Source organism: Mastomys coucha, unplaced genomic scaffold (genome assembly GCF_008632895.1).
Source record: "Mastomys coucha isolate ucsf_1 unplaced genomic scaffold, UCSF_Mcou_1 pScaffold7, whole genome shotgun sequence".
In the NCBI taxonomy this organism is placed as follows: Eukaryota; Metazoa; Chordata; class Mammalia; order Rodentia; family Muridae; genus Mastomys; species Mastomys coucha.
The window spans coordinates 27,991,842-28,007,774 of NW_022196913.1; the positions used below are offsets into that span (position 1 = coordinate 27,991,842).

The 15,933-nt window shown below is 41.3% G+C and overlaps 1 protein-coding gene across 3 annotated transcripts; it reads left to right on the forward strand.

The window, feature by feature from the left end:
* Nucleotides 1-477: 477 nt before the first annotated feature.
* On the forward strand, nt 478-12,764 carry Slc17a2 (solute carrier family 17 member 2). Of its 3 annotated transcripts, none has more exons than XM_031358661.1 (11): nt 478-544; nt 2,236-2,447; nt 4,606-4,839; nt 4,923-5,010; nt 7,535-7,621; nt 9,005-9,123; nt 9,225-9,386; nt 9,862-9,994; nt 10,080-10,227; nt 11,009-11,133; nt 12,294-12,764. In XM_031358661.1, the coding sequence occupies exons 1-11, from the start codon at nt 517-519 to the stop codon at nt 12,299-12,301; spliced, it is 1,344 nt and encodes a 447-aa protein (XP_031214521.1). In that variant the 5' UTR covers nt 478-516; the 3' UTR covers nt 12,302-12,764. The 3 variants fall into 3 exon arrangements, with proteins under 3 accessions (XP_031214521.1, XP_031214520.1, XP_031214522.1); XM_031358660.1 differs by having other exon boundaries at nt 517-544; nt 11,009-11,099; nt 12,294-12,428; XM_031358662.1 differs by lacking the exon at nt 10,080-10,227 and having other exon boundaries at nt 517-544; nt 11,009-11,099; nt 12,294-12,357.
* Nucleotides 12,765-15,933: the final 3,169 nt, after the last annotated feature.

Here is a 15,933-nt window from a genome sequence, read left to right on the forward strand (position 1 = left end):
TCATGTAGCATCTTCAAAGAAGATGCCACAGAACACTGAGCTTGCCCAAAGGGAACAGAAAAAATGGTCAGGATGAGAGTAAAGGATGGCTCTAGAGCCATCTTCTTCAGTTCTTGGGTCTGACTGTTCTATTTTTCGGTCTGCTCTAAGTAATGGTGCTTCCTAGCATTGAATGGTTCTCTGTGGTTTGAGAAAGCCTTTGCAGCGTCCTCTTTCAGTTTCAAAGCACCCCTTGGACGGTTAGAGAATTTGCTCTAAGGATTTACAGTTGGAGTTCCTCCTAAAAACACAGTCCACTGGAATGTATAAGAGCCAGAATGTGGAAGTCACAAAGAAGAACCAACCACAGCAAATGCCCACCTCTTCCTGATCCCTAGAGGCAGCATGGGCAGGAGCAGGCTGTGTGTCATTCTTGCCTGATGTTCTTCTCATAGGTCAAGGCTTGTGGTGGTGAAAGTGATTTGGGGCAGAGGGAAACCCCACCACAAGGTGCTCACCACTCACCAGAGAAACAAAATGGATGAGAAGCCTACCACCAGGAAAGGTAAGGTGCTGCCCTTGTCTGCGGGTAGTTACAGAAAATTCAGTGCTTTGCCTGGCTCCAGCTACTTCATCCATGATGGCTGTCCTATCCCTGCCTTTTCTTTATATTATTCCCCTTGATGCTCTTAGTGTAACATCAGACCCAACCTCAGTCCCAAGATGCCACTTGCTTTTTATTGTTAGGAGACACCCTGGATTAATCTTGCAGAAATTGAGCCAAATGATCAATAAATCCTGTATCCAAGGAATGCAATGAGTTTTGAATAAGTGACTTAAAAGCAAACAGCCAACTTACCTGTTTTACAGATCCCTGTGGAACACACTTGCCAAATGACTGGCCACTTTCTCTGAGCTTGGCAACTTAAATTGATATCAAAATAATTCATTTGCAGGCAAGTAGTTCTACCCGTGAGGCTGCTTGAAGATTTCTTCCATTTATTTTTATGTTTCTTCACAGATCCTATTTATGTCTCACAAGTCACAGTTTTCCAAATATGCAGAAGAAAAAAGCCTATCTGACCGTCACATGGAAATCCTTCTAATTACTAACCCATTGCTTTATTTCATTGGGAATAGATATAGAATATCACACATTTTACATACGTTATACAAGTATGATGGATGCATAAATACATGCATGTGTATTGCAACTCCATTGAATACTATTTTGTATCATTTCACCTCTAAGTTTAGCAAACTTGTTTCTCCATGTTTGTTTGAAAAGCTGATAAACCATGGAGGCCTAGTAGTCCACAGGGGCAGCGGGAGTCACCGAGGTACTCACAGTAGTACTGTGAAGTATCAGCTCTCAGCCAGGCATGGTGGCAAAGACCTGCAGCCCCAGATGTTCAAGAGGCAGAGCTGGGGGCATCAGTTGAGCCTAGGAGTTTCCAGACTAGTTTGAGCCACAAAATGAAAAGAAGGAGTTGATGGAAAGGGAGAAGAATGTTATTTCTCTGACAGTTCAAAGGAGAATCCTCAGACATAGAAGTGCTCTCTGTGAAAGGCAGCTGTCACGTCAAATCTCACATGCTCTGAGAGAAATGAATGTGTTAGATGAGATGGCCTGCCTCCTTGCAACACAGAGGGGTACTATTCATGGTCAGCTCTGCCATTTTCTCCCCAGTGTCTTATTTTAGAGAAAAGTAGCACAAAAATCCTTGTATTCAGGTTTTTCCTTTCCTTGCCATCTGTCACCACACTTTAAAAAAAAAATATTTGCAAGACTCCAAACTCATCATGCATATTAAACCCAGCATAATAATATGGCAGCAGTACTTGGAAGAAATATGTTGGTAAAAAGGGGGTGTCGGGATTAGCTCAGCCTGATAACAACTGTTTTATAGTTTCATTGTCATAGAAGGCTGAGGCAGGAGAGATGGCAAGTTCTTGAGCTCCAAAGTAAATTCAAAGCCAACCTGGGCAACTTAACAAGTCTCAAAAGCATTCTAAAAGGGGCTGGGGACCAAGCTCAGTTGGTAAGCTGCTTGCCTGCTAAGCACTTGCAAAGCCTGGATTCAATCTCCAGTATGAAAAGGAAAGAAAGAAAGAAAAGAGGACAAACGGAAACAAAACACCAGATAGTAGTGTTGATGGGTGTCATCTGGAGTTCTTTCATATTTAACCGTGGCAGAAATGGAAAGCAGCAGTTTCCTTTTGGGTGTTCACTGTGTAACTCTGTGTCCTGCCTAGGGTCAGGTTTCTGCTCATTGCGCTATGCACTGGCTCTCATCATGCACCTCTCCAACCTCACCATGATAACGCAGCGTGTGAGTCTGAGCATTGCCATCATTGCCATGGTGAACAGCACACAGCATCAGGACCCAGCTAATGCATCCACTGAGGGGCCAGTGATGGACTTCCTCAGTAACCGGAGCAGAGGCATCAAGGACATTAGTACCCGGGTGAGTGCGGTGGAGAGAGGGCTCTGACAGAAAATACCAGACAAGAACAGGGGAGGAAGGCTTCGGGCTTCAACCCTAAACTGAAAAGGACTGAAGTGATTTTCAAGCCATTGCTTGAGCCTGTGATAATAATAATCTTTCATTGAAGTAACATTATAGAGAGGTTGTAAGAAAAATGAAAGAAACATTTAAAAACAGGACTAATAAACTACTTGACTTTCTTCAGAGAAAAACTAGTTACTGTCTAGGGAACCCTTCTTGGTTGCCTGATTCTAGTTGAGTCCCTGTAGCTATCACAATTTTTTAAGCTATTTATAGCTCAGCAAATTCTATAGGATGACTAGAAATGCTTATGGTTCTAGTCCTGTGGAGGAGAGTCTGTCTCCACTCTTCTCCAGTCAGCATCTCCCAGATGTGGCCGAGTAAGGCAGTTGGTCCTTTATTTAAATTCCACACCAGCATTTCTGTCCAGCTTAGATATCTGTGGTTCTTTTCACTCTCTTTTTTTCATAAGCTACCATGTTTACCCAGTTCCCTCACTAATCAATGAGTTTAAATAGTACCTTTATCACAGGTTCACTGCATATTTGTCTAAGACTCATAAAAATTCCCTGTTTTTGTAGGCATCATTTACTACGCAGTCCTAATGTCATCCCTATCATCCATGAGTTAGGACTGTGTTATAACTCTCCTACTCATTCACACTCCCATGCTTGGGAACTCAAGGTACCTTCAGGTTAATTGATTTGTGTCTGGACATGCTGCATCCCACCAGAGCCTGCTCTTCTTCCTCCACATACTCTTATCCACCAGTGGCCGAGGAGCTTCTCTGCTCAGAGTCAAACACTGTCACTGTCAGTGTGGGAACAGATCATATACCAGATCTAAAGCACAAGTCTAAATGTGCTCTTTATCCAGTGGGAAGTGTCTTACTTGCTTTCTTCACACAAATCTCAGGCATTTTTTCAAAACATGCCTCAAAATTGCCCCCTCTCTTGGATCTTCCTGAACTGTTTTTACTTCCTCAAGTTTTCTGTTCTACTTATGTCCACCCTCAAATGTTAATTCTAACATGAATCATATACTCTGAGTTATAATAATCTTTTTTCTTTGTTTATATTTTGAGACAGGGATCCTCTAGATAGCCCTGGTGTCCTGTCCTAGTATTTGTTATGTAGATCAGGTGAGCTTTGATCTCATAGAAATTTGCCTGCCTCTGCCTTCCTAGTGCTGGGCTTAATGGCACGTTCCACCAATGCCTGGCTGCTAAAAGTCATTTTAAGTTAATAAAGTATTTCTTGTTTTACATCCTTTGGTGATCTAATTTATATGATTCCAGATTAGCTCTCTAGAGACTATTAAAGTACGAACTTTTCACTCATGATGCACCTCTTAGGAATTTGATTTCTCCAGGCAGACCGTACAGAACAGCTGAATGTGATTTTTATTTTTCAGTCAGGAGTTAATGTTGATAAGAAAGCAGAACTGTTGTGCCCGCTTTACTCACTGGGAGTCGGTGGCACTCAGGTGTTCCCAGAGACTCCTTAGCATGGAAGCCATCCTGCCGAGTCTTGCCTCCGCTCTCAGACTCTCGGCTAGGTGATCATTTGTCCTTTCAAAAAAGAGGTATTCATTTTTCTATGTGTGAAAGTTTGCCAGCGTGTATGTATGCCTTCCAAATATGTGTCCCATGTGTTCTCAGAACCCAAAAGGACCTCAGATACACAAGAGCTAAAGTTACAGACAGTTGTGAGCCACCACATGGGCTCTGGGAACCAAACCGGCGTCCTCTGCAAGATCAGCAGAGATCTTATCCTTAACAGCCAAGACATCTCCCTCACGCCACAGTTATGTGTCTTTAACTCTTTTCTTTCCTTTTTTTTTTTATTACATTTAAAATTTTCTCTCCCATAAGGGAAACAAATTAGGGATAAAGTTGGTTATTTGTAAAAACAAACAAACAAACAAAAATAGGTTAGGTAAAATTTTGAGAAAAAAAAATAAATCAAACTAAGTATTTATAATAGAATTATAATAGAATCTCTTGAATGAAGAACAACTTTGGGTATAAAGTAGCTTTTCAAATCAGGACTCCTTAGCAAAGAGGAAGCCCCTACTAACTACTACTGCTAACCCTAACCCTTTCCTCCTTCCCCAGGCTGCCGTTTATCAGTGGAGCACAGAGACCCAGGGCATTATCTTTAGCTCCATCAGCTATGGAATCATACTGACGTTAATACCAAGTGGATATTTAGCGGGGATATTTGGAGCAAAGCAAATCCTTGGCGCTGGGTTGCTCATCTCATCCCTGCTCACGCTGTGTACTCCACTGGCTGCTGACTTTGGGGTGATTTTGGTCATCGTCATTCGCACAGTCCAGGGGATGGCACAGGTATCCAGATATTTTCTCAGACTGAGTGGGATATAATTCCCAACATTTGCAAAACAACAAAGATGTCAATGATTTTACTGCAGGGGATGGCGTGGACCGGTCAGTTCACAATCTGGGCAAAGTGGGCTCCACCCCTTGAACGGAGCAAGCTCACCAGCATTGCAGGCTCAGGTGAGGACGCGTAATTGCGTAAGCGGGTTATGATTTGCTCTGTTCTTCTGCGACTCAGATGACTTCAACAACCAAGAAAAACAATAGAGCAATATGAGACAATTGTCTAGCAAAGGAGAAACATCCATCTGTGCTGTAACGCTTCAGGCTCAGGGTAGGGCCGAGCATTGTGACCTACATCAGTCACAGGCTAAGGCCTGATGGGAAAAAATGCTGAGCCTTATGAAAGGGAGAAATGAGATTAGTCATAGTGGCTATTGCCTGTCATCTTAATACCGAGGAGGCAGAGGCAGGAAGATTGTGAGTTTCAACTCAGCTTATATTATAGAAAATTACATTTTCTTGAGACTGTTTCAAGAAAGAAAAAAAGAGAAGTGCATACATGAAAAATATGTTCCACTCACATTGCAAGAAAATATTGGAGGGCAAAATAAGGACCCAGAGAGGCCAAGAGCAAAATTGACTAGAAGGTGAAATATCCATATCATTCTACTATTCTGAGCTAAGTAACCCATAGAACTCTCTTATGTGCATGTCCTTTTTGTGCTTTCATCTCACAGAGAAGGGAGTTAGTGTATGTAGAGATCAAGTAAATGGCCCAAACACAAATAAACAGTAAGAAGTAGAACCAAGATTTATGCCCAGGCACTTTGTTCTCAGAGCACACATTCTTGGTCATCATGCAAGTAGGACCCTCATAGTGCATGGACACTCACCAAGCCCCCCTCGGGGGTGACTGCACAGCAACTTGTAGACCTGAGAGCACATATGTAAAGGACCGATCTGAGGTTCTATCAACAGCTCACTCATGGGTCCAGCACAAGCTACATCCTGCAATCTGTTCTCTCATAGAAACCCTCCTGCTTGCCTCTCTGCCACCACTGTCATGGCTTCCTCTATCTCCAAATGCTCCCAGCTAGTCTTCTCTGCTGGGTTTCCTCTTTCCATCAATGCTGATTTATTTTTTTTGTTCTGCTGAGGCAGTTTTGCTCAGCTTGAGTATCTTCTGTGTGCCCCCTTACAACTATAAAATAAAGACTCACTTCCTTAGTATACTGATAGATGCTCAGGCATCTTGTTACAACATGCTGACTACTCAGCCCCCTCTGCAGGTGAGGATCTGGTAGCATGAGTTGTCCACAGCTGTCGTCACTTCCCCATGGCTCTCAGCTCACAGGTTCATAGCTTTTAAAGATTCTATACCCCCAGTTTTGTTAAAACCACAGATATTTACTGCCTTTTTCATAGAATTTTCTAGTCTTCCTATTGCAGTTAATTTAATTTTATCTGCTCCCATTGTATATTATAATTTTATTATTGCCTTTACATTGTAATATCACTTCTCAAATAGAAGAATAGAACTGTGTTGTGATACCAATTCAATGGGAGCAAAAAATCTAAGATTTAAAACATGAAGATAAACCGAGAGGATTGGGCAGGGTAGGAGAGAATAGAATAGAATTGATAGAATAGAATGGAATGGAATAGAATAGGATAGAATAGAATAGAATAGAATAGAATAGAATAGAATAGAATAGAATAGAATGGAATAGAAAATAGAATAGAATGGAATGGAATGGAACAGAATAGAATAGAAAATAGAATAAATAGAATAGAATAGGATGTAATAGAATAGAATGGAACAGAATAGAATAGAATAGAAAATAGAATAGATACAATAGAGTAGATAGAATAGAATAGAAAATAGAATAGATAGAATATAGTAGATGGAATAGAATAGAATAGAATAGAATAGACCCCTTTTACATTGTACAGGTGACTATGAACTCATGAAACCTTTCTGAGATTTCTGTATATGAGACAGTTGTATGTGCAAGTGTTTGTATACACTATGTATGTGAAATATTGCTATGTAAAAAGCATTTCCTACTGTGAATCTGAAAGTTGCATAACTATAATTTTTGTTCAGCTTTGTTTATTTATTTGTTGCTTTTTTGAGACATGGTTTTAATAGATAGTCATAGCTGGCCTGGTTCTATTGATGTAGTCCATAGTGGCCTCAAATTCCTGTCAATCCTCTTTCCTGAGACTCCTGAGTGCTGGGATTGCAGAGATATGCTATCATGCCTGCCTGTTGCTTTTGTCCTTGTAGAACCCAAGGTCCAAGTGTAATCTAGTTGGAATACATTTGTAATAGTAAATTTTTCTCATTATTCGTTCGCCAATTAGAGCAAAATCTCCTTGAACTCAGGGACTGTACCTCTCTAATTTTGGTAAGTCTTTACATTTCTGCATCCAGCTTCACATTGCCCATGGTGAACTGTACTTGCAGAGAGTGCCTATGATAAGCTGAGAAGTTAGAGTTGGCCACATTGCTGTTACAGAGCTGCTGAAGTAGACTGTTGTTTAGCACAGTACCGGCTATGTCTCATGATGTTGGAGAGTGTGGTGAACAGGAATAAATCCTCTCATCACCCAGTAGTTCCAAATCAGCCTAGGGACAATGTTCACATTTTAGCCACTGCTATCTATCTCCATAAGGTTCCCCCTGTCTTCCCTTTAGGGGCAGCATTTGGGTCCTTCATCATTCTCTGTGTGGGAGGATTAATCTCACAGGCGCTGGGCTGGCCTTTTATCTTCTACATCTTTGGTGAGTCACTGTCTCTTAAATTGTAACACTTCCACTTCTCGGGTATTTGTTTTAAGATAGAGAACACCTAACCTCTCCCCATGTTCTTTATTAAATAGAAAACAATAAAGAATGTTGAGAAGTGGGAGCTTTCTTAGTGTAGTTCGTGAATCTTGGTCTCATACCTTCCCAGAAGTTTGAACAATCCACATGCACAGGGTAGGCGAGGTCACTCTCCACAGCTTTCTGAGAAGCTTTTGAGAAATCAGTTATGAAGCATTTCCTGTCTGCCACACATACTTCCCAGCACCTCCACTGTCGTATCTCGAGTGCCTGGTCTCCTGCTGCTGCGCAGTTAGGACATCAAAGCTGATTAAGAGCACCTTCAATGTGTCTACACATTTTGTAATAATTATTACATTTATCCAATATGGCTTTAGCCTGTTCTCTATCAAGTGAATCATGCAAAGCTTAATTCAGATCTTCCTTCCTGGAGCCTTCTGCAGACTATTCATCAGGGTTCAGCCATTCTCCCCTCTATGATCTTTTATGGGCACTTCCTGTTCAGGGCACTTGATGTTTCTTGTCTCACTAAACTGTGAAGTGCTTAGATCAAAAGATCCATTATATAATGCTTTCCAGACTGCTTTGGCGACCATAATATCTGAGATGTAGCTCCCAATAAAACAACAGATTAACCAGGTAGTGTGGGAGGGATCTGAAGAACAACTAGTTCTCAAAATCTTTTAACACAGAATAATTTTGATATGATGCCAGTAGTGCAGGCTTTTAACCTCAGCATTCCCAAGGCTGAGGGAGGCAGAGATCTCTCACTAACACTGCGAATCCCAGTTATTTTGTTTCACACATGTTAACCAGGCATGGAAAACTGCTTCTGCTCGGACTCCACAAGAGATCAACAGTGTAAATATAAAATAGCCACCTCTTGCAAACATATTAGAAATATTTCTGTGCCACAATGACTGACGTTGTGGCAAGTGGTTTCATGTATACATAACTACTTTTTCTTCAGTTTCAACCACACAAACCAAAACAAGACAATGACATGTGTGCCAAAAAAAAAATTACTGTTAAGACCATATATGGCTATAAATAAACACTGAATCCTTAAGCCTTGGCTGTACTGATTTATTTTCATGCTCACATTGTCTCCAAGATTCTGACATTGACAAAAAGCAAGCTTATATTAGAGAACTGGCATCTACAAAGGTTCAAGTAGAAGGCGTTTTGTAGGGTGGAAAACAGAAAAGAGAAATTTAGGTCTACGTGGTGGAATAATCTCAAGTTGGCATGTGTGGTAGAAAGGCTGCGACAGTTCAGAGAAAACAGTATTCTTCCAATCTATGACTCGACCTTAAGTGTAACTGCACCCCTCCTTCCCAGGTAGCATTGGCTGTGTCTGCTGTGTCCTGTGGTTCACGGTGATTTATGATGACCCCATGCATCACCCATGCATAAGTGTGAGGGAAAAAGAGCACATCAGGTCTTCAGTGGCTCAGCAGGTACACCGCATCCTCTCTCTCCACCCATGGACCCTACAGATGTCTGCAGGGCGCTGTTTCTAGGGGGACCTTTCCTAATGCCGATGTCGATTTCCTTTCAGTCTGGTTCTCCCAGAAGGTCCGTCCCCATAAGGGCGATGGTCAGATGCCTGCCACTGTGGGCCATTTTCATGGGTTTTTTCAGTCATTTCTGGCTTTGCACCATAATCATAACATACCTACCGACGTACATCAGTACAGTGCTGCACGTTAACATCAGAGATGTGAGTACACTCCTCTACTGTGACTGTGTCATGAATGACTGTAGTCCTGCGCTGCCTCGTATATTCCAGTGTATAGAATCATTTCACCTTCACAGTGGTGGTGACAGAGGCAGTGCCATGATTCCCGTTTCACAACAGTGGAACTGGGACATTCAGAGGTGAGATCATTTGCCTTGGGTTACATGACTATTGCAACTACTGCAACCTCTGTGTGGTGGAGCTGTTGTGCATCTGGCTTCTTAATTGCCATGTTCTTCCACCACACCTCCTGGTCCAGAAATTTTCCCCAGGAACTGACATTCCTTTTCCCGGGTGTCAGTTCTCTGGCCTAAGACAACGCCCTTGCAGGTGGCAAGGGTGCTAGTTTCCCTTAAACAAGTAGGAATGTCAGAGGTCAGGCTAAGGTCTGTCTGTGTGATAAACGCTGGCGCCCTACACTGCTCTGTGATGTTCTGTGTACATTTCCTTCTTTCAGAGTGGGGTTCTGTCCTCCCTGCCTTTCATTGCTGCCTCAAGCTGTACAATTTTAGGAGGTCAGATGGCAGATTTCCTTCTATCCAGGAATCTTCTCAACTTAATCACAGTTCGAAAACTCTTTTCATCCCTGGGTAAGGATAGGTGTGTGGATCCAGGTAACCACTCCCCTTCCTGCCTGTGCTTTGAGAAGCCTCTTGACTTGTCCCCATTCTCCAGGGCTCCTCCTTCCATCCCTTTGTGCTGTGGCCCTGCCTTTTGTGACTTCCAGTTACGTAGCAACCATTGTCCTGCTGATACTCATTCCTGGGACCAGCAATTTGTGTGACTCAGGGTTCATCATCAACACGCTCGATGTTGCCCCCAGGTAAGGGCTTTACCTGTCTATTGCCTTTATCAGACCACTCAAGAGATGGTAAATGTTAGTGTCAATGCCAATGTGCAAACAGTGTCAATGCCTGTCTGTTGTTGATGTGTGCTAAATCAAGGTGAAGCAACAGATAACTAAAAATGTTGGTTCACAGCCATGGCCATGTGTCTCATCTCTGGATAGAGAAAGTTTTTCAAGTTCCCTGGTAAGAGATTAAACTGTGTGTTTTGGGAACTGGCCACAGACATCTGTTTTGGAAATTTCCAGGGTGTTTATTATATCAGCCGCTGCACACAGACTGCTCACCACAAGCCAGACCTATGCTAACACATTCTCAGGAATCGATATGTGTCATCATCACAAATACATCAACATTAGGTAGACCCTATTACGACCCCCTAATTCAGGGAGAGGAGCCTGAAGCACATGGGTATATGAGACCTGCCTGTGGCCACACAAGGGCAGAGCCAGGGTCTAAAGGCATACAGTTTGGCTTCAGAGTTAGAAACTGATACTTGTCTGTTATACAAACTGCCCTCTGCACTGAACACTGCTGTAAAAAAAAAAAAAAGTTCCCACAGAAACTACTTCTCTAGTTATTCTAGCGATTGATTCAGTGGATGGACGATTGCAGAATTGGTAAATAAACATCTCTTTGGATGTCTTTAGGTAATGAAAACTACTAGGCCAGATGACCTTGCCATTAAAAATGTGTTTTGGGAAAGCTGAACTTCTGCTATAGATGATGGCTTTCTATATAAAATCATCTTCTCCACAGATATGCGAGTTTCCTCATGGGCATCTCAAGGGGATTCGGTCTTACTGCAGGAATCATCTCATCCACAACCACCGGATTCCTCATCAGTCAGGTTGGGCATGTTATTGAACATCTGCAAGTGGCAGGTATTGTTTTAGGCATTGGAAATATACACTGTGCTCTCAAACGTCGTACAGGTGGCCAGGGGAAGCAAGCATGGATCTGAACATTCAGTTCATGAAAATCAGACTATGGCATGTCATGCTTCCCAGGGAAAGAAAAGTGAGAAGCTGAGTTTGTCAAAGGGAATCAGTATTCATTTTGTGACAATGAGCTGTGTGGGTGCAAATAACAGTTTTTTCCATGACTTCCATGAGGTAAAAAGAGTGAGAGGGGGTGGAGAGAGAGCTCAGCAATTAAAGACTAGACTCACAACCAAAGAGACAAGAAACAAGCCTTCACTAGGACAAGAGTGAATGAGTCACGTCAAGAATTAATAAGTGATGAAACTGTGAGAAGGTAGAGGGGGTCGTGAAGAGTTCAATCAGATTAATAGTAGACAGATTGTACATCAGTAAAGGGAAAACTAATATCTGAGGGTTGTTATTAGTAAAGACATCCATCTGTAGACAGAGGAGAGTGGTTATATGACTTTAGGGAGCACAGGCTGAGAGGTTTGTTCTCAGCCTTTAGGTGTGGTCTAGTGAGCAAGAGGGAAGGCAGTAATGGAAGGCTCAGACTAGGATGGAAGAACTGAGCGTCGGCCTGAGAAGCAGAGTTTTGTTTTGTTTTTAGTATAGCTAGATGACCTAGATTCTGGGCTAATTTATAAGTAAATTTATGAGAATTGGCCTGACAGGAAAGTTTATCAAACAGGTCAACCGGAGCTCACAATGTATTGAGAGGTCCATGTAAGGAGCTGAACTGATTGAAGTCAATAGCTAAAAAAACTAAACAAAGCAAGAAGGACAGACCTTAACTATGCATTTTTGACATAATTGTAAAGCTTCACATTTATAATTGTTGAAATCTAGATTTCTAGAGAATCATCAGCATTGCTTAATTTATTTTCATTTGGGAAAGTAGCTACCACAACATAGGGCCCAATGTGCTTTTTAGAGTCATTTGGTTCCCAACAGTTTCATGACCCCCATTCCCTTGGCCGACAGGATACTAAGTGTGTTCTGTATTTGCCCCCTAATTTGTGTGTGGGATTAGCAATGCAATATGCAAAGTAGAGGAGTTGCATAATTGGTAGGAAAGAAATTTATAATATTAATAATTCATTGTATGTTTTTGTGTTCAGGATTCTGAATCAGGATGGAGGAATGTGTTTTTCCTGTCTGCTGCTGTCAACATGTTTGGTCTGATCTTTTATCTCATATTTGGACAAGCAGAAATCCAGAACTGGGCCAAAGAAAGGACTCTCACCCGCCTCTGAGGATGTAGGGTTGGAGACCAACCAAAGTGCTGACTCTTAACATATTTTGCTTATCACCATTCTTTCTTTGTACTTATGACCGTAGTCATAGCACTTCTCTATTCTGGCTGGCTGCTAGCTTTTTCCAAAGAGCTTAAAAATCAGTTTCCAGGCTACCCTTCAGAGTGAGTTAGTCTGGGGTGTAGCCCAGCTGCCACTAAATTTTAGACTCCCTGAGAGGTTTTCCAACATGCAACTGTGGTTGATAATTGGTAGAGGAATTTGAAGTCAATTTTAGTTGCCTTTGAATTTTCCTCTTTGGAAAGTACTAGATGAATAAAAATCTATCTGAAATAATCTGATAAATACCTTCTTTGATACTGTTAGGAACACAGAGAAGGTCTTATAAGAATTGCACTTTTAAGCTATAAAACTCAGAAAAAAACAGAATTGAAACCTATACTCATAGAATTAACTTTATTCCTTTTATAATACTCCAGAAAACATGGGTGTTTATGCAGCTAGATGCTGCTAAAATAAACATGCTAATGTTAAACAGAGTACATTAAAGTTATGTAGAGTAGGCTTTTTTCTAAAGATGGAATAATATTTATGAATCCTAGACAATTTTTTGGAGGTTGTAACCAGAAAACAATGGAAAAAAAAGATTCAATGAATGAGGTTAAAATGGAATACAGGAAAAGAGATTCAATGATACCAGAAAATGCCAAGTGGACACCTCAAAACACTATCAAGGTTTAGTCATATGGTGAAATCAGAAAGAGAAAACAGAAGCACTCTTAAGTGACCATCAGGGTAAATTGGTAAGGGTAAAAATGAACTGAAAAGAGGTTTGGGAAGAAATTGCTTGCTGAAGAGACATTCATTCTGAAGGTAGAGACTATGTGACCCTCATATTCTCCCAAAGTCATATTCAACTACAAAATAAAGTAGTAATTGTAGCAACTGGTTTGGGGTTTTAATGTGCACAATATACTCTAAGTTACCTCCATATAGATGGCTTGTTCTATTTTTGCTTCTATAAAAAGTATTTTTTAAATCATATTAATAATTTCAAATAGCTGCTGGACAAGAACCTTTGATTAATTCATAAGAGGAAGAGAACCTTCTAATCAGGGTAGGGTTAGAACCAAGGGGTAATTTTGACCAGAAGTTGTAAGGATAACAGTTGGTGTCAGGTCCTGAGAGTGATGCTGCTTTGCAAATATTTATGATACATAGAGCAAACGAGTGTATAGGAAACTATAAGAAGACTGGAAAGAAGGAGATTATATAATGAATTGGCATGTTATGTATAAAGGGCGAGAGAGCTCAGAAAGAAGGAGTGATTGTAGTCTGGGTGTTAAATGGAGAGAGGGAAGAAAGAAGCGGATAAGAGGGAATATGGGGAGAGACAGCTAAAACTAAGGACAATCTGAGGGGTCATATGAAAACCTACTATCATAGAAGCTTCTTAAAATAGATATACATATGAATAAAATAAATATAAATGGACTCACCAAGAAACGGGAGACAAAGCTCTAATTAGGCATCTTTTACCACCAAATGAAACCTCTAGTGTCAGAAATTAGCATACATCTAATTGAGTTGTTGACTGAAGATGCCCCACGGAGACCCACAAATAAACCAAAGCCATTGGTGGCTCTCCAGAAACTGATGGTTAGGCCCTATTGCTGAAGACAACACCTACATTACTCATTGAACACTGAAAGGAGGTTCTGTAAGTAGAACCTTACTGACTTGTTCATGGTTGAAGAAGGGACTCTTCATGCTACCAGAGGAGAAAAGTAAACACTAGCCCAACTAAAAACCTTGGCTCTACAATAGTGCTTGGCTTCTTGAACGATATGCTGGTAAATAGTGGCAGAAAAATTGCGGGAATAACTAACTATCTGACTGCAGTTAAGGTGGTCCACTCTATGCCTGAGAATTCTCAGTTGGTCATTGACCTATGAAAAAGGCAAATACTACTTTTCAGAGAAAGGAGCATGGCAATAAAATGACTCCTAATGACCTTCTGCTATACTCACAGATCAGCTTGCTCAGCTGTCATCAGAGAAGTGTCTTCCTGTAGTAGGTGAGAACAAATACAGTGACCCACAACTAGACAATGTTCAGAAAGTGAGAGACCTTGCAACACTCTAAATGGGATGTCTCCATCGAATTCTTCCCCTCAGGGTTCAGGGTACTTTGGAAAACTAGGGGAAAAGAATGTAAGAGCCAGTGGGGATGAAAGATCCGAAGGAGGCAGGCCTTTTAGACACAACAGGGCTCATGCACATATGAACTCACAACGTTTGTGAAAGCATACCATGCACAAGTCTAAGCCAGAGGGGGTACCAGCACTGAGAAGGGACATGGACACAAACCCCCACTCCTACCCAGAAGGTGTCTCCAATTGACAACCATTCAAAAATGAAAACTTTGTTTTCTCTAATGGAGTCGTACTGGGTATACACATTACACATAAAGGCAGTCCCCATGCTTAGCAGTAGACAGCCAACACAAAATCAACTCAGTGGTATTCTTGAAGGTTGTTTTTGGTTTTTGGTTTGTTTTGTTTTGTTGACTCATAATGCTTTGTTTGCTTTGTTTTAATTACTTTACAGGTATTTTGCTTATACATTATGTTTTTTAAATATATTTTTTATAGAATTTCTGTGTTTGTATGAGTGTGTATCATTGCATCTGTGTGTTTCTTGTACTTTTTCTTTGGCTCGTTCTTCCCATTGGTATGTTTGTTTTGTTCAAGTTTGTTGAAACCACTTTCATAGTGGCCAAATCATGTTGCTTTTATGGGGAAGAAAGGTTGATACACAAGGTCTCTCTATGTAGCCCAAACTAACCTTGGACTCATGATCCTCCTTCCTCACTCTCATGAGTGCTAAGATGGCCACTCTATGCTATCAGGCTCACTGCTCAGTTGCTTTTCTGAAACTGGGCAAAGTGGAGGTCAGAGGACAACCTCAGCTTTGCTATGGGGGAATCATCCACTGTTTTTATTTTTGTTTTGAGATCTCTCATTGTTCTAGAAATCACAAAGTAGAACAGCTCAGGCAGTCAATGAGTTCCAGAAATCTACAAGCTTCTGCTTACTCAGCACTGGGGATAAAAGCACATGCAACCATGCTCAGCATTTTTTTCATACACCTTCTAGGGAATCTAACTCAAGTCCTAATGCTTGCCTAGGCAGAACTTTGCTATCTTCCCAGATGCCCTCTTTTAATATGTAACCCTTCATCTCTAGAAAACACTTAATCTAGTTTTATCAGTGAATTATCTCCAATGGTCCAACTTTATGGACCTATGTGTGATGCTATCACCTGGGGGGTTATCACAGAAAACATGCCAAGGAGGAAGACAGAGAAGAGTGCAGACACTGATTGACCCAAAGAGAACCGCACAGCATCCTCACCTAGAACTCTCCCGCCACTCCGCCCTGTAAAAATTCTTACTCGTGAATGATTGTCTAGATGATGTAGAGAGTGGCATATTCGGAGCCTGG